Source organism: Ruditapes philippinarum, unplaced genomic scaffold (assembly GCF_026571515.1).
Source record: "Ruditapes philippinarum isolate M1 unplaced genomic scaffold, ASM2657151v2 ctg1526_1_1_1_1, whole genome shotgun sequence".
Lineage (NCBI taxonomy): Eukaryota > Metazoa > Mollusca > Bivalvia > Venerida > Veneridae > Ruditapes > Ruditapes philippinarum.
In genome coordinates, this window is record NW_026863253.1 from 46096 (window position 1) to 66568 (window position 20473).

The 20473-nt window shown below is 33.2% G+C and overlaps 2 protein-coding genes across 3 annotated transcripts in view; both read right to left on the reverse strand.

The window, feature by feature from the left end:
* The window catches only part of LOC132721613 (CCR4-NOT transcription complex subunit 1-like), a 43785-nt gene extending 37924 nt beyond the window's left edge, over nucleotides 1–5861 (reverse strand). Inside the window, exons 1-6 of the mRNA XM_060705933.1 lie at nucleotides 5559–5861; nucleotides 4830–4937; nucleotides 3794–3892; nucleotides 3076–3256; nucleotides 806–949; nucleotides 52–161 (exon numbers count right to left, since the gene is read on the reverse strand). Of these exons, the coding sequence (XP_060561916.1) occupies nucleotides 52–161; nucleotides 806–949; nucleotides 3076–3256; nucleotides 3794–3892; nucleotides 4830–4937; nucleotides 5559–5660 (744 nt within the window). The 5' untranslated portion in view covers nucleotides 5661–5861. The remainder of the gene's footprint in view (nucleotides 1–51; nucleotides 162–805; nucleotides 950–3075; nucleotides 3257–3793; nucleotides 3893–4829; nucleotides 4938–5558) is intronic.
* A 3124-nt stretch (nucleotides 5862–8985) lies between these two features.
* Nucleotides 8986–20310, reverse strand: LOC132721614 (structure-specific endonuclease subunit slx1-like). Of its 2 annotated transcripts, none has more exons than XM_060705934.1 (8): nucleotides 20096–20310; nucleotides 15935–16115; nucleotides 15260–15311; nucleotides 14056–14150; nucleotides 12233–12393; nucleotides 11079–11197; nucleotides 10340–10546; nucleotides 8986–9612 (listed from the first exon to the last, which is right to left on the reverse strand). In XM_060705934.1, exons 2-8 carry the CDS (start codon nucleotides 16105–16107, stop codon nucleotides 9547–9549), a joined length of 873 nt encoding a protein of 290 aa, XP_060561917.1. In that variant the 5' UTR covers nucleotides 16108–16115; nucleotides 20096–20310; the 3' UTR covers nucleotides 8986–9546. The 2 variants fall into 2 exon arrangements, with proteins under 2 accessions (XP_060561917.1, XP_060561918.1); XM_060705935.1 differs by having other exon boundaries at nucleotides 15935–16119.
* Between the last annotated feature and the right edge of the window lie 163 nt (nucleotides 20311–20473).

Sequence of the window (20473 nt, forward strand, 5' to 3'; positions counted from 1 at the left end):
TACATTTTTATTTACTAAAATTTCAAATATTTAGTTTACACTTCTACTTACATGTGTTTTCGGCATATTGGTAACAAATGTTAGTTTATCCACTGATATGTCTTCTGTTTCAGGATATAGTAATGGTCCAATTACAACAGGTACACGGTCTCGAGGAAAATCTACAATAACAGAAATATAAGGTATCAATGAAACACAACAAAAATATAAGGTATCAATGAAACACAACAAAAGTCTATTTTCATTGTATGCTACAGTGTTCAGCATTTGGTACAAACTCACTTAATATCATCCCTCTGATAAATAACATCTTAATTCAAGCTAGCATTCAATGTGAGTTATGATTAAATCTGTTTGGACAACCTTCTTAAAATGTAAACGACTGTGGTAAAAATTTTGTAACCCATAGAGAGCTAGCACCTAATAAAAGAACTTTCGCCAACTTTTCATCACACAGTGGTTTTCCTCACTTCTTTGGGAAGAGGCCATAGCTTCTTTATTTTGGAAAATCATGGCTAAAATTGCTAATTTTAGAAGTAAGAAAACCCTGGTGTAAATTCAAATAATTTTGATACAGAAGAGTCACACATGAATTACAAATATGATGCTCTGCCAATTGAAAACTAACACATTACTTGAAAATAAAAGACACAATTTAATTGAGTCTGTTTATAGGTCAATGAAAATTGCACCACCTCTTTATCTAGCTTTGCAAGCAAGCATATCAAAAAATTCTCAAGCCAAAGACTCAAACAAAAAATACGGCCAAAAAATTATGCTTGAAAAATTAATCATATGAACATACCTTTTCTAAGCGTTTTGAGAAATGCTTCCTTCTGGTCAACACCAATACCAAACTGTTCTTTCGAGTGAACAAGATGAGCTAACAACAGATGTAGAACTTCAATAGCAATGTCTTGAAGTCCACCCTCTTGTCTCACAGCCGAATCTTGGAATTATAACAAATCATAAAACAAGCATTCATTACACTAAATCTAGCATTCACAAGTCCAATGCCTTCCTACTTCAAATAAACCTTACAAATTTGCTTTCAAGAGAGAAATTAAAACAAGTGCTTTACATCTTGCACACTAAAAAACCAATTGTTTCTTCTGGAATGGATAATCCAGGATTTTCATTTTTATCTGAGGCAGCATACGTGCCCATGAAAACAGCAAATTTTGCATAGGGTCCAGGGGAATATTTTAATCTACTGGCTGCAAATAAATGGATTTTAACAGCATTTAACCAATGATATGGATCCCCACTCTGTTTATAACTAGAACTGCCACTATCATGGCGTGAATACCCCCGCATACCACTTTGTCAGAATCAACAGTGGCCATTTAGAGCTCAAGGACAACCTCCCTGCCAAATCTGAGGTTACTAAGCCAGTCCATTGCTAAGTTATGTATTCTACATGCTTCAAATGTGAAAATGTCAAAATCAATACATTGCGGACAGGACATTCTTAAGCAATTGAGAAGAAAAGCTTTTTTTTTGTCAAGGTCCCTGTGACCTTGACCTTTGACCTAGTGACCTCAAAATCAATAGGGGTCACCTTATAGTCATGATCAACATCCATGCCAAATATGAAGACTGTGGGTCAAAGGAATCTTAAGTTAATGGGTGGACAAACTTTTTAAAGTCAAAGTCCCTATGACCTTGACCTTTGATCCAGTGACCTCAAAATCAATAGGGGTCATCTACTAATCATGATCAACATCCATGCCAAATATGAAGACTATTGGTCAAAGGAATCTTAAGTTATTGGGCAGACAAACCTTTTGAAGTCAAAGTCCCTGTGACCTTGACCTTTGACCTGGTGACCTCAAAATCAATAGGGGTCATCTACTAATCATGACTAACCTCCATTCCAAATATGAAGACTGTGGGTAAAAGGAATCTTAAGTTATTGGGCGGACAAGCTTTTTGAAGTCAAGGCCCCTGTGACCTTGACCTTTGACCTGGTGATCTCAAAATCAATAGGGGTCATCTACTAATCATGACTTACCTCCATGCCAAATATGACGACTGTGGGTCAAAGGAATCTTAAGTTATTGGGCGGACAAGCTTTTTGAAGTCAAAGCCCCTGTGACCTTGACCTTTGACATGGTGACCTCAAAATCAATAGTGGTCATCTACTAATCATGACTAACCTCCATGCCAAATATGACGACTGTAGGTCAAAGGAATCTTAAGTTATTGGGCGGACAAGCTTTTTGAAGTCAAGGCCCCTGTGACCTTGACCTTTGACCTCAAAATCAATAGGGGTCATCTACTAATCATGACTAACCTCCATGCCAAATATGAAGACTGTGGGTCAAAGGAATCTTAAGATATTGGGCTGACAAGCTTTTTGAAGTCAAAGCCCCTGTGACCTTGACCTTTGACATGGTGACCTCAAAATCAATAGGGGTCATCTACTAATCATGACTAACCTCCATGCCAAATATGACGACTGTGGGTCAAAGGAATCTTAAGTTATTGGGCGGACAAGCTTTTTGAAGTCAAGGCCCCTGTGACCTTGACCTTTGACCTCAAAATCAATAGGGGTCATCTACTAATCATGACTAACCTCCATGCCAAATATGAAGACTAAGGGTCAAAGGAATCTTAAGTTACTGGGCAGACAAGAAAAAACCGACGGACAGCCGGACGGACGGACAAGCTGATTCCAGTATACCCCCCTTACAACTTTGTTGTGCGGGGGTATAATGAAAACCCTGGAATCATTATACATTGCAAGACTTGAATTATTCTCCATAACAAAAGGTATTTACTTACCTTAAAGCGAAATAAGTTATTATATACTACAGACTGTCAATATAACATTCATAGTAGAAATTCCCTTCTATACATTTAACCCCTCGAACTCACCCAGAAATTTTTATATACCAACACATTGGATGTCACAAATTATAGCTTGGAAAACAAAATAGCTTTCTTTCAAGAGCAAAGAATATAGCTGTGCAATGGTATAATTATTGAAGTCAGATTTATATCAATTGGCATTCACGTTTTCTTGTCAAATGATTAATCCAACAAAATCTTCGTAGAAAATATTTTTCTTACCGGCATCTACATATGATCGCAGTAAATCTGGAAGCTTCTGTTTCACGAACTGAGTGGCGTGAGCTCGGATTTCCGAATTGGAGGAGTTTAACAGTGCGAGACCAAACACGACTTCTTGAACACGAGTCAGACGTAAAATCTTACTGATTTGTGAGAACAGGTGCACTGATGGTTTTAAAGTCTGAAATTTGATAGTGAAATGAAAATTGAGTGAGACACAACACATTTTTGAAATTGGCATTAAAGGTTAAATTAATCTTTAATTGCTTATTCTTTTTTAAAACAAGAGTTTCAAAATTTATCAACAAAATCTATTAAAAAAATATTTATCACAATTTTACTCTCAACTAATTGTATTTGGCCCTGTTGAATATATGCAACAGATATATAATGTTTTTGAATTAATTAACTGTCTAGATACTTTTGGTGCTTTCAGATATTTAAACATCATCTTTCAGAGATTAGAGATTTAAACATCATAATGATAACACTAATATTGAGAAGCCAACAGTCTAAATGTATTGTCAGGCTGCATGGATAAGCAGGCAGAGCTTCCAATACACTGGTGATACATGCAAGTTAATGATTACCTATAGTGTACTTCTGATTTCAAGTATATAATCCTCGTAAAATTTTGATTATAATAAAGTTTTTCTTCAAATAATGCCATGATTACATATCAGACAATAAATTTATCTTGTATACTAAGTTTACTAACCTTTTGATGGTGTAAGGGACTATCTATTGCAAAACACAAGGTTGAAACAAAGTTGGGCTTTGTCAAAAGTGAATTACACTCCTGTATCAAAAACTGGGTCTGAAAACAACAACAAGAAATTTAGTTATAGAAGTTAGTGTTCTACATAAATTTTTAACCCATGCAACCAGTGGAAATCAAGATCAGCTGGCACATGCATGCTATCCCATCTGGGTATGCACTGTTAGTATTTATTTAAAAATTTCCCCTACAAATGATGAATGGTTTAGTCCATATTGAAAGATGGAAAAGTCCATTAAGATATTTAGCAAGCCAGTAAACTGTGCAGAAGCCAGTGATTAGTCCTGGCACTGGGGCTTACAGAAAATACTGAAAAATTTGTTAACAAGTTTCAGTTTATTTCCTTTTATCATTGTCATGGAAATCTATTTGCCAGGAAATAAATTATGAAAACAACAGTTATTGTGCAATTAAATACTGCAGATACATTAAATTTATCAATCAATGAGGAAGAAAAATGTTCGCATCTTGCTTTCATGATGATAAAAGGGAGGACATTTTTTAGTATTTACACAGTGCAGAAAACAGGAAGTTTGTAACTTCTTTATATAAAGCCCACATTTAGCATGAAAATAAAGTTATTTATACTAAAGAACTTTAGAAACATAATAGCCTCAACCCTCAGTGATAGCATTTAATGTCCACAAGTTAATAAGTAAAGCTTTACATTACATATAAGTTTTTATCAGATGTTTCAAGAAGCAAATGATACTGGTAGTGTAGTTCCTGCAGTGGTAAATAGATTAATAACTAGTAAATGCTACTAAATGTTACTTAAGTACCTAAACGACCCGTTGCTTGTCAGATTGGGTCTATCAATCAGCAATATTTTGTGTCCACCAATGTTTATGAAAAATTTAAAAGCTTAAAAACACAAAATTGAAGGGATTGAATTTGTAAAACTCAATTTTAAAGAGTAAATAAACTTATAGATTCCAGAAAATATGGTTCATAACACAAATTATTCTGGAAATACCTGATGGATATCTTTCCCAGCACTTTTACCATCACTACTAAAGTCGACATGAGAGAATAAGCAGCGAAACAGATGTCTATCTGCCTCAGCCCCGTGTTGACTCACCAACTGAAACAAATATGATACCTATCATAATCTTATATTTCAACTTTAATAACTTTTTTCATTAACATTTAAAATTGTTCAGTGGGACGGTCTCAAATATATACATAACAATTTGAATTCACAAATTTCTGGTACCAATGAGTACTTTTAATATGGGTGAAAGAGTCTAGTTTACTAAAAGATACTAAATGAAGGCCTATCAGCGATGACACTCCCAACAATAGACAATAAAATCCATATTAAAAGCCCCATTCTGTTGGCAATAAAAACGACAGCTTTACTCAAGCAGATGGAAAATAAAACTTGCTCATATTCCCTACAACCCACCGCCCATCATCTTGGGTGGAGGCGTGGTAGAGCGGCTTCAACCACCACCTATACTTGTTCACAACAATTGCCCTGATAAAATCTTGATCTGATTAAACAGAAATTTAATACTACAAAATATACTCATAACTGTTGCAATAAGTACACTGTTTAGTGTTTATGTTAAGTCCATGGCATAGAGAAAAATTATGTATTCGCCAGAATGACTCGAGTTAAATTGAGTACGAAAGTTCCGACACTCGAGGTCTGGCATCCTCCATAGAATATCTAATTATATAGCTAAAGATATATCCTTACATGATTTATTTCAGCTACACTAGATCTGTAGTTTTTCTTTGTGAAATTTGCCACGGAATAACTGATTTCTGCTAAAGCAAATGATAACGAATCCAGATTCATATTATTCCATAAATTAAATTGCGAAAGCTCCAAATTTCTTTGAAGCTTTCTACTCCCTCTGTACAAAACGACCTTCTAAAATATTTAAACTCAGTTTCTAACAAAGATATGATTCTATTAAATGCGGACATCAGGACAAATTCCTGAATTTTTTATGTCTTTGTCATTGCGGACATGGCGTCAGAACGGCCATGTTTCAGAAAGGGGAAGTAACCGGTTCATGAATACAGAGTTACGTATTACCCATTACTTCCGCCACTATACGAACTCATTTTATCGATATACTTTTTGATTGCAACATTTTTTTTTTAAATAATAGCTAAACGCTCCTAAAAATGCACAATTGGTTATTTTTCTCATTTTCTCCATAAAATCGTGCGCTGGATACAAGATCCACTAAAATGCACGTGAAACGCGTTCTAGATATCGCGAAGGGTATATAACAATATTTGATCAATATAATTTCATTATTCAATTACGCAAATCATTATTTATTGAAAAAAAGATGCATATCTTTTCAAATGAGCATATTAAACAAACATTACAAATAATTTTCTTACTTAACAATCACCCGTCCACAGCACTTTGAGAATGGCATTTTTAATCTATAAAGCCGCATTATAGTGTTCATCTAGTGTGCTTCAAAAGTTTAAAAAATATTTGATAATTGACAATTATCTCATTTGTGTTGCTAGATGGAGAGATTAAAGTCAACGGGAGATATTGCAAACAGGTTTACCCCGACGACCAAGATGAAGAATATAACGACATTTCTGTTTTTGTTACTCTTGTCGCAAACCCCGAAGAGCGACTCTCTGTAGCGAAATGATCTCTTCTTTACAACAGCAGTATCATCATTTCCATTAAAAAGAAACAATTTATAGTAAATTTTACCTCTCAATGAACACGTTTCAACAACAACCAAAATCTTTGCCTTCCAAAGTGTTGCTCTGAAGAAGCTGACCTGTACTGTACATATGATATATCTGCAAGAGCCATGCGTGAAAGGATATGATTCTAAAACTCTATAATTTTTTATGAAATGATGCCAAGTTTCCATTTACCAGGAGACGTATTTTAATAGTGGTGGGTCTGCTAAATGGCTAATCAATTTAAAATTGGTGATAAGTAAAATTATGCGTTATCGGAGCAATCATTAGGGGCCTACATCTGCAGGACCTTTATTAGGTATTCTCTGAAAGTGTAAGGTTGATGTTACCTAGAATGTGTCTGAAGATATTAAAACTGGTCCAAACCTCCAGTTTCATTCACTTTTCGCGCCAAATAAATTGCACGAGTCTTCGCTGTTTTCGTCTTCTCCGGTACATTGGGGGTCTGTTCTTAGACTGCTAGCGAGCTTGCCTTCGGAAATCTCTTTGTAGATCTAAATACACTCTTAACTATTTTTATAGGCACGTGGCTAAAGTACGTGAGACATGGGGACAGTAGTCCAGCATTAGTCTTCTATTTTACGCGAAAGTCAAATTAAAAGTCAAATGAGATCTTAAACAAATTAGTGAATGTATGTCAGAGTATACTTAGTATATTGTCACATGGAACATAGTTTGCAAAGCTTAATCTGAATGTAAAATATTGAGCTTGCTAACAAAGAATACGGTGCATTGTATACCAATTTTGGTACGAAATAAAAACTCGTATTTCAAGAAGCGGGAACGATCTATGTTATTTAGGACTTATACAAGTAAGTTTGGCTGTGGTACATATTTGTCAAAATTGACGTACACTGTACCTGGAATATAAATGTACATGTACAATTTATATCTATATATACATGATTGTATATAGCTTAACAGAGATGATAAATGAAATAAATGGTAACAAGTTATGAATAAAAGATTACATGTGTGTTTGGAGAACATGTATTTATAAAAAGCATAACACTTATGTACGGCATTAATATTAAAACTACACATCTTTAAGACATAAGGTTTTGCTTTTCAACCCTGTTAGTTAGGAAACTGTTACCTCTCCTTTGCTATCACAGCAGTGGGGGCGGGGGCAACTGAGGTCTTCCTCAACAAGTAAAGCTAAAAAGTCGCCATATGACCTTAACCCCAGCAAAAAAACCTCTTCTTTAATTGCAATAACAACTTTCACTATTGCTGTATTGACTACGTTATAAATTTTCAAAAAAGTGACTGCAGAGACTGTTAAGATTTGAACTGCAAACTTAGTCTTCCCGAAAGGTTACTCATTTTGACAGAATGAAAACAAGGCAAATCTTGTTCAGGACTTGGACCGACTCGGTTTGGGGTCTACGTAAGGCCGTATTCTTGTTCTGTCACATTTATTTATTACTTTACCATCCTGTTTTGTTTCAGAGATCTAAAATCCTGTTTTAAAGTATCTTTAAAGCAGCATGAAATCTCGACACCAACTTTAACCTACTAGAATAAATAATAAACTGTATTTTGTATGATCCATAAAACTACTGTCAACTGGTCATAATCGTCCTGCAAGGATTTCCAATTCTTTGGTATTTGCAACCTTGACCTGTAGAAGTTATGATGTCTGCTGGGGATGATCGAGCGCAGTTCAGATCATAGCCTCTAGTGGCTACTACTTAATTAGTGCACGTGACATTGACCTGTTGATTGACACAATGTTACATGTTGTTTTTGTTGTTGTTCTATCTTATTCAAGCATCATTCATTGATTTAATGTTTGTACAAGAAAAGGCAAAATTTTAGTTCGACTATAAAGGAAGCTTTACGGTTATAGATATTATCTGTAATCCGTCACTGGAACCCAGATAATCTAGTGTCAAATTTCTTGCTCAAAGAAACAATACATGCCCCTGACGGAGTGACGGGGATGAACCTAGGCAGTTAAGAGGCTTTGAAACAAGTCTTAGAATTTCATAACAATGTATCTGAACAGTTGTGTTTTTCTTTAAAAGAAATTTTCATTGATTTATTTTGAAAACTTGACATACATGTAGCTGTGAGACATATTCCTGAGAATCAAATTTCTAATTTATCCCTAATACCAGAGTCAAATCTATATTCTGTTGATTTCAGAATTTTTTAACAAATAAGACCCTGTATAACAAATAATTATGCCAGGAAAAGGCATTATGTAGTAATACTGCTATCAATATTCTCAATGTCTTTTTAACAATTCTGAATGTGAAGCGGGAATTAGCATCAAAACAGTGCAAGATTTATAACATTTTATTTTATTATAGTATACTGTTTTACTTTAACTTAAAAACCTGATAAGCTCTAAGTGTATAATATTATGATATGTATAATTTTAAAAAATGTATGAATGCAAAAATATCAAACAAAGTTTGGAAATATACGAAGTAGGTTTGTGATCTTAACTTTCACAGATATCCCAACTTTTTTGCTTTGCTGAGCTTATTTCTAACACATATTCTGAGCTATATAAAACTTTTACTTTTATAAAATAGTAAAAGATTATTTTCAAAACACACAATTACAAAGTTCATCACTTTGAGGTTTTACATATGTTGATAAACACTTTCTTGTTCAAGACAAATATTCAACAATACAATGTGATTTCTTCAATATTTTAGATTTTAAGACTAGCATCTGGTCCATTAATATCTTCAATTTATTGCACAAAGTAAAAGATGACTACATGTACTATCTTTACTCACTGATAAGTTTAGTTTTACATATAAACGTGAATAAGCCAAAATTTAGACCCTGACTTTTGAGAGTTCCATCTTATATCATATGTATATATATAGGTTAAATTTATCAAAATAAAACATGTACATCAAAAAGGACATACACATAGATTTCATTTATAATACATGTAGTTAATCTGCTGAGTTACAAAAGTTGTTACGGAATGCAAAGATTTTGGTCAGTTATACAATCTCTCTGGCGCTGTATCATGTGACCTGAGTTTGAAGTTCATTGGCCCAGTGGTCATCATCACTGTCTTCTTCTTCTGTGACCTTGTAAGACAAGTACATGTATGTAAGTAATTTCTTTATTATAGTGACATGTGTTGTAAGAACATGTATATACATAAACAAAAATATACGAAGATAAACCCCCGGCTAATTGGACCTTTAAGTCACCTAAACAGAAAATTATAATCTTAGCATGTACATTATGATATTTTTTTTAACATATATGTAAAATTACATAAAATATTAGCCCTAGCTTAAATGAATAAGAAATACTTAAGGAATTAGGAAGGATGAATTGAAACAAAACAACAAAAGGTCCTATATCGCCAATTAAATTCATAATTGTCTTTTTTTTCTTAAATGAATTCATTTAATTCTATTCTTATTCAGGTCTTAGGGGTGAGTGTTGCATTGGAACTTTTTATTTCTATATTTACCAATAAAAGTTTCAGATTAATCTTTCTATAACAACCTATAAAGTATGCACATACATGTAATATGTATTTCCCTTTACCAATCGGTATAATGAAAAATTCTGTTTTAATAGGTAAAGTATTACCCTGGTTAGTCCTACATCATTTGATAATCTTCAAATTTTTAGTTTTGGAAAAAATCTGAGCTCCCAATCTGTGCATTATTCCACAAAACTTTTATTTTCACAAAAACTTGGTACATGTAGTAAAGATAGAATGGTTAGAACCACATAAAATCATAAAGAATTCAAGAACAGACAAAGAGTTTTACATGTATATACATTATAAGTACCAACCTCAGTTAATGTTTGGTAGCAGCCATGTTTATGTCTAATGATATCACCCCACAGAAGTTGCTGCGAACATCGGGGACAAGCGCCATCTACTGGCAGTATATGAGTTTTCTCCTCCTGTTTCTTTGTCAGAAATGACTTCGCTAAACACGTCATATGTGATATCATGGAGCATTTAGGACGATAACAACTTACAGACTGGGAATCACTCTGAAAAACATCATATACATGTATTTTACAACCTATATAACAACAGTATACTTGTACATGCATGTTGAATCAATAAAAATTTAATCAATAATGCCTTTATGTTCTTCTAGCTATAAAAGTAAAGTATAAAATATCTGCATTGAAAATTATTCAACTTATGTTAACAAATTATATACATGAAAACCATTCAATCAAAATACTGCAAAATTATTATTATTCGTGGGGAACTAATTTTCGTGGATAGGCCAATCCACTAATGTAAGATCCAATGAAACTACTTTTTGTCTGCTGTAAGATCATTTTGCATCACATTATTTACATTTTACCTTTTGGAAAAATAGACAGTCTATGAATTTAAAAACCCACGAAAATGTTCTTTGTGACAAAACCATGAAACATGCCCACAAAATTAAATTAGTTCACAGTAGCACATGTCAGAGAAGCCCCACTTCTCACCAAGTAAAAGACAGAAAATGTCACAATCCATAAGATTAAGTAATTCTGTAATTATTTCTGGAAACTGATGGCTTACCATTATAAGTTTCATACACACTGCACATCTTGTATGTTTACTGACAGGGGCAGCAATTATGTCAGCATCAATGTCTTCTCCAGAGTCTGTGTTACCTCCCTTTGTCTCTGTTGCTTTGACTTGAAAAAATGTTAGAATAGTATTTAATAATGTACCATATGTCACAAATGAGATTAACATACTAAGTATATCAAAATCCCTGCTCAAGTCCTGTTAAGTCTAAGGGGAGAGGTGGCCTAGTGGTTATGGTATCTGCCTCTCAACCCGCTGATCCTGGGTTCGAGCCCTAATCAGGCCACCACCATGTTTTTCCTCCATATTACACCAGTACTGGTTGGTTCCAGGAAGCGGACTCGAAAGTGATAAATATAAGTAGCAAGAACTTGTTTCGCAATCGAGCTTAAATAAATATGTTTAAACCAAGTCCTGTTAAAAAAACTTCAAATACATGTACATGCAAAAAAAGTGGAGGTGAAAAGACCAGGGTTTTGAGGGTGAAACGTCCAGGGGTGAAACATCCAGGAGGTGTAAAGTCCAAACACCATTGAGATTTTCACAGTGAAAATTATCAAAATATAATTTCACACTTTTCAATGACGAAACCACTTTTTTAAGATTTTCCCCATGTGGTACCTCAATTTTATTTTTGCTGACTATTCCGTTTACATTTAACAAAGCCAGGTCTAATATAAATTCGCAGTCAGTAACAGAAATATGGATGGATGGTTGGACTTTTTCTCCTACTAGAATTGTTTGTTTTTATTATTAAAACAAGCGATCAGACATATTTTTTTTTAATAAAATGAATACTATCACTACCTTTTAACATTGATTGTGGAACTTATTTTTCAGCTCATGACTTCTTGTACTTAATGAGAAATTCGACTTTTTGAGGCTCTCAATGGGGAAAACAGATTTTAATATTAACGTAAATATTAAGGAAATTTCGTTTTAACCTGTTTTTAAGCATAAAATAAAAAGAAAATTTGTTTGTTTGTTATGTAAGATGTAATTTTATTTCATCTTGTGAACTTTAAAAACAGTATTCTCACTCGTGGCTACGCCACTCGTGAGAATACTGTTTTTTAAAGCCCACTCGATGAAATAAAATTTCATCTTACACACAAACAAACAAATATCCTCTATATATTTACTATTCTTCACTTTCTTGCTTTTAACAGGACCATATGCTACCGCCATGTGTAAAGGAGGGGTTAACTTGGGGTCAAACTCTCTAACAAATTCTTGTTTCAGCCATCTTATTGTTAGAGCTAATCTGTTCCATGGTGCAGTCCGTAACATTTCAGACACGATCCTGAAAAGATACAAATCTATATAGTAAGTATAATAAGTCACAAATATTTATTTCTTAATAAGGAACTGCCTGGTTTTGTAACCTGCATAGATAAGTGACACATAAATTAGGCTGTAGAAACCAAATAACCCTGTACATATTCAGCCTTTACATGGTTAAAATTTGTATAATAAACTTGCCAGGCTTTGAATCTGGAACAGTCCGTTGTCATTTGAAGGGGATTCAGAAGATTTGTTTGACTCCTAATACTTAAATTGAGCAAACTCTGTTCAGACTGAGCCAAGACTATTGTTCTGGTTGGGTTTAACATCGCACCAACACTGTAAAAGGTCACTGTACCACTTTCCAGTTTTAATGGTGGAGGAAGACCTCAAGTGCCATTCTGTGCATTATTTTAGGCACCATAAGCACCTTATTAGAATCACCAATGCTCTGTAAATTAGCTGGATAGCTTCCTCACATAGAGGATTCAAGGTCTCTGGTGGGATTCAAACACACAGCTGTGAGAGGTAAGTGGTTTGAAGTGAATGACCTTAAAGGCCCAACTGGACTATAAAAGCCAGCAGATGGCGCTAGGGCAGGTTTCTTATTAATTTTATGCATGCTTCACTTCAGGGACCCTTTTTCAAAGATTTAAGATTAATTACCATATGCATTAAAACAACACTTGGCATGTTTGTAGGCATAGATATTTTTGATAAAGATTGACCAAAATTATTCAAAATATAACTTTTTAAAGAGTATTTCTGGAAAAAAATACTGGCTGTCAAATTTGAAATTTGAATTTCCCTGGGAGGAGCCATGTGATCATTACAGGTCATGAACCTTCAGTAGTAAACAGAAGCACATGGCAGTGTTTATTTCAGGGAGAGAGATTTGTAGCAGACGATGTATATTTCAGGGAGGGAGATTTTCAGCAGACGACACATTGGAATGCTGAATACATGATAAGAAAAAAACAATAACTTTTACTGACTTGCTTTATCAAACCCAACAAATTTACAATAATCCATTAAAATACGATTTTTTTTAAAATTTCAAAGTACTGATTTAACTTGTATTTGAATGGTTTCATGAAAATAGTAAAAGTAACTTCCAGGTTTATTTCATTTACACTTTATTTTGTTGTAAATATCTTGTAGTCAAAAACTACATTTCACAAATGTTAATGAAACTAAATGTTGCATATGCATAAAAATTTTATACATTAACAGCTTAAAAATATTTTAAATTCCTGTTAAGAACATTTTTAGCAGGTTGTTCAAAAGAAATGCCCCATGTAAGGCACATCTTTCGGATTTGGATATAATTGTCTGACTTGATGAAGGACATATACAGCATTCCAGTGAAAAAAAGAAAAACAACTGACTTCAAAAATAATAATGCCTTTAATTAATCTGTGAGTTATATAAAACATCCATTAAACCTCTCCTGTTTTAAATCAGCTGTTTTGTTTACATTCTCTCTGCAGGTTAACACTGCATGCTATTTATAGTTCAGGGTTTATAACAGACAGTTTTACATCACTGATTAGTCACACCCACAAATACTCGCTGCCGTGGCAGCGAATGTTGCCCCTTTAACCACTCGGCCATGGCACCCCTTCTGAGCAAAGGTCACACTAATAGTTGATTATTGCTTCTTACTAAAACAACTATTTACCTGAATCTGTACTCAAACTGTTTCTCTTTCTTAGTTTTCCTCGTTAGATGTTTCAGTCTGCGAGATTTTTCTGGATGTTGCCATGCCCATTCAAACTGTAACAAGAACTTACTTTATAACAAAACTGCAATGATCTGGGATACTATCAAATTGATAGACTTCATGTATTGTATGAAGCTTTATCTCTGCTGCCTGCAGTTAACAAACTTTTTCTTTGAGTTATGAAAAACACAACAACTCCAAAATGCCAGTATGAAAGAAATATGTTGGTGTATTTCCTTTTGAGAAAATGGCACAATCACAAAATCATTGCTTAAAGGTGTAAAACCTACTCAAAATAGCAGCATAATGATTTTGTTTTGGAAAATATTATTCTGTGTACACAAAGCTTTCATGTGTTTAATAGCATCAACATCTTATGCTACAACTCTTTCAAGAAACAACTATAAGATTATGGAGACAAAATAATTTTGCCACTTTTGAATTTCATGAAAATATTTCATTATATATAGCTTTATTCACCTTTAGATTGTTGTGATTTTCAGATACATTTTTAATCATTTATTGATAATAATTTTAACCATCTAGTGTGTCTTTCATATGGTTTTATTCAAACATCTGACTTCTCCTCTATCACAAAGTAAAGTGATTATTTGTTATATATTTAATATCCCTAGTATTATAAACTCATTGATATCTGATATTTTTGAAAGATGTCTTGATAAAAGCTACTGAACATGAAGTTAAATATCATATAAAACTGTCAGCACTGATCATTTATTATTGAACAGTCTATTACTAATGCGAAGGATCTTGATTAAAATGCTTAAATTTAACAGCCAAGAATATATTATGTGTATAGAGCCAGGTAATGCTGTATGGATGTACACACTTCCCTGGCTCTATACTGGTGGCAGGCAAGCATTTTAGTTGCCACTACCAGTGTCCACTTGACCCTTGAAATGACTCTTTGACCCTTCAAATTTCCAAAAGGCCTGATTTGACCCTCAGGATTTTAACTGGAGAGTCAAATTTTATTAAAATCATGGTGATTTGACCTTGTAGTCAGTAAAACTTAGTCAAAATGACCCTCAGGATTTCATGGCTAGATAACATCCAGACTACCTATAGTAGTAAAATTAATACATGTAGGTATCCAGATTAAAATAATAAATATTAATACACATAGGTATCAAAATATTACCCTCAGTCCTGAGATATCATTTGGAAACCCATGTATAATAAGTACCATCTCCCTGAAAAATATAGTTACATACATGTAAGATTGGGATATCAGCATTTATACGTTTTGATCACATTTAATTAATAAAAATATATCATTAAATCTCTTTTAAAAAAACATCAGACTTTCAAAAATTTGGTCTTTTGTCAAGCTGATAATGTAGACTTAGTATACTGTGACCTCGTAATACTATGGTGAATTTTCAGTTTTGATCATTTTGTTTCTAAATCATCACTTCATTCAAAATATAACATACATTTGTACATAGATCTTTAAAAGCTTAATTTTTGTCGGTAAAAATAATATTGTTGTTAGTCACACAGAAAATGTACACAATGATAAACTGATATTGTTAACTTTACAGCTACATGTTCATGCCATAGGTTACCAAACTATAAATTCTTGTTAATTTGTGCTTGAAGGAAATGACTGTACGTGTGGTTAGCTAAACAGATAGAGCATTGGACTGTGAATCAGACAACCCAGGTTCGATTCCTGGACAGTGCAAGTCACTTAGGTTGTGACTAATCTATGATAATTCGCACTGTACCTCTGCTCTGGCATGTACAGAAGTTATCTGTTGCTTGGCAACTAAAACAGGAAACATTTAGAATTTTTTAATGAAAAATTTCATACCAAGGACCTTTACCACTGGTTCTATATGCCCCGCCAGCCTGAACACCTTGGTTATGCTGCTTTATTCTACGATTTGGGTCTACTGTGTATCCAATATATGTACGACCTTTGAACTTTGGGTTGACATTATACAGTAGATAAACACCATAGAAGTTTTCTATTTCATGGACCATGTTCTACTCTAACTAAAAAGATACAATTTACAAATTAAATAACATTATCATAATAAGCAAGTTGTAATTTGTATGACTTTTACCTGGGATATACGATAACTTTTCGTATGTCCCAGCTTTTACTAAGTTTATTTTACCAGTTTACCTAAGAAATTTACTCTAAAAGGTTAAGGTCTGCTGTGTGTTTCACATATTTTCTGTTGTATGGCACAAGGAAACAACAACACATTCAATCAAAAATAGATTTATTAGGCCAAACATTAGGTTATTATTTTACTTGCAGTAAATAGCATATTTCAAAGTTTTTTTCATAATTTGTTAAGAATTACTGAATGTCATATTGCTTTATTTCAAATATGTAAACTAATTTTACCTTTGTATTAAATAAAGGCAAAATTATTTTTTTTCAACAAATAAGAATATATGGAAAGTAATGATTGTTTTGGAGTTACCTACAAATATCTTATAACCACAGAGATACTTTGGTGCAAGACCCGTTAAATGGGATTTTTTGTTATTCTTGTGGAATGGTTTATAACATGTCAAATGATGGCAGATGTCCCATGATTTGTGTCAAAGTGTTGTTGTTTTTTAAAAAAAATTATTGACAGTAAATAAAGGTTGGATCAATCTGGGGGACAGATCTGATCCCAAAGTGTTTGTAATTTTGACAGACCATTATCGTTAAAAGTGATGACACGAAAGTGATGTTGTCCATGGTGTTTCAAATAGAATGGTCTTGAGTCGCACCAATTTTTAAAAAAAAATGTCTCAGCTGAGTCACGTGATAAGGTTATCTACCGACCCTAATCTGGCATACAAATAACACTGTCAAAAAATTAAATTACAAGACAATATTTTGATGAAATTTAAATTGATCAAAAACTTACTGAAAACTTATCCTGGCTACATTACAGTAACATTATTTACATTAAAAAATAACAATTTCATAGATTTGCAATGAAATAAGGAATTTTTCATTCACGGTGTCAAGGTAAAAATCTACTTCTCATATTTGAAGATAGCTCTGACTTTCATAAGCTTTTATAAATTTATGCATTGTTCAATGACAAAATAGAAATTGATTTTACAGAGAAAAATGTTATGTACTCGTATTGTGTAAAGATTTGATAATATTTCACGAGGCTGTAAAATCCGTGTTAAAATTTACAAATATCTGATGCTTAATTTGGTGCATTTTCAAAAATGGTGTGGTTTGTCGGCAAATATTCTGAACAATCTATTTTTTTCAACAGATCATGGCTTTAAAAACATTACTGGTCAGAGAGATAACTCTGACACATAGATAACTCCGACACTTGCTAAATATAATTTTCATAACTTTGTTTTTCAACAAAAAAGCATATGGTCACATAGTATTATAGGAGCAGTACAGAATGTGATGATTTTTTGTAAGTTGGTAAACTTTTTAAAATTTTCAATTAACCGAATCTTTTCGTTGGCAAAAAATGCTTCAAAACGTTCTTTTTACTAAATTACAATGAGGTAGTTAGAAATGTATTGACCACAGGCCACTGACTTGGGAAAGATTTTTGAAAACTTGTTTTTACATCAACAAAAAAAGATAAAACATATAAGATGTAAAAATAAATTGATGATGCTGATTTTCCTGTCATTTTTTACTTAAAAATTTTAGTGTTGACTTCATCTACTGTTGTGGGGTAAATAGACCATGTTTTGTATACCCCATTCAGGACCTTAAAGAAGTACCAATTCTCATTTTCATACATAATTTTGGTAGTGTAATGTAAAGTCTTTGAACTGAACTTTATTTAGGTGGTTCAATATTTAAAGGAAGTGGCTAGCCGTACGGGCCCGTACGGCTAGCCAAAAGTTCTAGCCGTATGTGAGTCACGTACGACTAGCCTGGACACACTGTATTGGCTAGCCGTACGGCACTTTTCAAAATTATATGGAAGTCGAAAATGCATTTGTTATTTTGTGTCTTTAAACAACGATTTTAATCAAATCTCCGCATTTGTCCTAGTGTGTTCACTTTAATAAAGATGCTCCGCAATTTTGCACAAAAAAATAAATACGAGTAAGCGTTGTATAATCTATCTTAATAAAATTGAATGTCAAAGTTGCATGTTATAATTAACGTCCTTAATTTTCATGCTTATGAATTGTATGAAAGATGAATTGTTAAATCTGTTAATTAAGCACATGGATCGAATAAATAATGATCGGAGGGAAGTAAATAAATAAATAAAAAGAATATTAAAAAAAAAAACGGTGAAAAGGAAAAATAATTTAATAATGCAAACTTTTCTTAACAAACTTCTATACCGGCGGTAATTGACGCAATTATCAGAGCCCAGCAACAATTTTTTTCGGTGTTTTTTTTTTTTCAGTTTAAAAATTAAACTTAATGAAACAAAAATAGATTATTATCAAATTTTGTAAACTATTTCAATTCATGTTGTTTAACTGCAACCAAACGCTATTTTTTCTCGACGTCTTGAGATGACAAAGTAAATTATTTACTGTAGCCAACACGTCGATCTAAAATGTAAACATTCTTGACTAAAACCCTCGCTTAAAGTCATAATTAACATATGCACTTTCGCCTTCATTATATATTTTTGAAAAGTGCGGTACGGCTAGCCAATACAGTGTGTCCTGGCTAGTCGTACGTGACTCACGTACGGCTAGAACTTTTGGCTAGCCGTACGGGCCCGTACGGCTAGCCACTTCCATATTTAAAATATACAGGAAGATAATTCAGATATTACAAAAAGTATGTGATTTAGTGTCGAAGTTATCTCTCCAACCAATATTCTGAAATATTTATCTTTTTTACAAGTTAAACAATTTTTAAAGAAAATCATGTTGTTAGAATTTTCATTTTTGCTTTTGTAGAATTTAACTTTTGCCACAGACATTTGGGGTTTGGAGCTCAAAACGCCTTTAAAATCCAAATAAAATGCATATTTGTCAATCCCAGGACATGTACTGATCATATATATCAAAAAAACTTAATATAAGCCGTTTTGAAAAAATTTCATATTTCAACATCTATAATAATACACAAGATAAAAATGTTCGCCGGAAAAAATCCGCACCCCTACCGTCATAATCACCATGTATTTTAATCCATTTCCAATATTTTCACATAATCCTTTGGTCCATCGACACAGAAGATATAATTCTTCACGTTGATGGTCAATTTTAAACTTCAACGGTAATATAAACAACGCAACAGCCGAAATAAACATCAATATTACGCCGTTTATTTTTCAACGACAAAATGTTTCGATAAATTCAATGGACCAGACGGCTATGAACTAAGCTATCCGATTATGTGGCCCCAGCTTTGCCGTGTGCAAAATGCGCAGCGCTTTTAAGTTTGGGAACCACATAATCGGATAGCTTCGTTCATAGCTGTCTGGTCCATTGAATTTATCGAAAGATTTTGTCGTTGAAAAAAAAACGGCGTAATATTGATGTTTATTTCGGCTGTTGCGTTGTTTATATTACCGTTGAAGTTTAAAATTGACCATCATCGTGAAGAACTATATCTTCTGTGTCGATGGACCAAAGGATTATGTGAAAATATTGGAAATGGATTAAAATACATGGTGATTATGACGGTAGGGGTGCGGATTTTTTCCGGCGAACATTTTTATCTTGTGTATTATTATAGATGTTGAAATATGATTTTTTTTCAAAACGGCTTATATTAAGTTTTTTTGATATATATGATCAGTACATGTCCTGGGATTGACAAATATGCATTTTATTTGGATTTTAAAGGCGTTTTGAGCTCCAAACCCCAAATGTCTGTGACTTTTGCCCTTTTCTTGAACAGTTGAACACTTACATAATTTGCGTATGGCAAACTATACCGAGACATGTTTAATTGTAGCAAGAATGATTTACATAGCGTTCGACCATTCTATTTGAAAGACCCTTTGTCTCAGTCCTTTATAACATAAGACGTTTCCGTTTATACTAGTCTACGTACACTGTCTAATTTCTAAATAAACGATCCTTCACTTCTGCCGTTCTGGACCTAGTTCCTCGAAATCTATCATCAACGATCAACATGCCATTTTATGATGATATAATCATAGATGTATCATATTAAACATGTCCATGAAAATCGTGAAATATAATACATAACACATTTAATTTGAACTCTTGAAGTAATTTAAATTCTTAATGTATAAATGGCGCAGTAAAAACCAAGGGAAGTAACTTTTTTCTGTGTAACTCAATCGGAACACCTCTACACAAAAAGAACATGAATTGTTCATTCATAATCGGACAAAATATATTATTTCATTTAATTGCATTTTTTGTCCCAGATAATACTTATGGGAAGAATTTTATAAGACAAGTC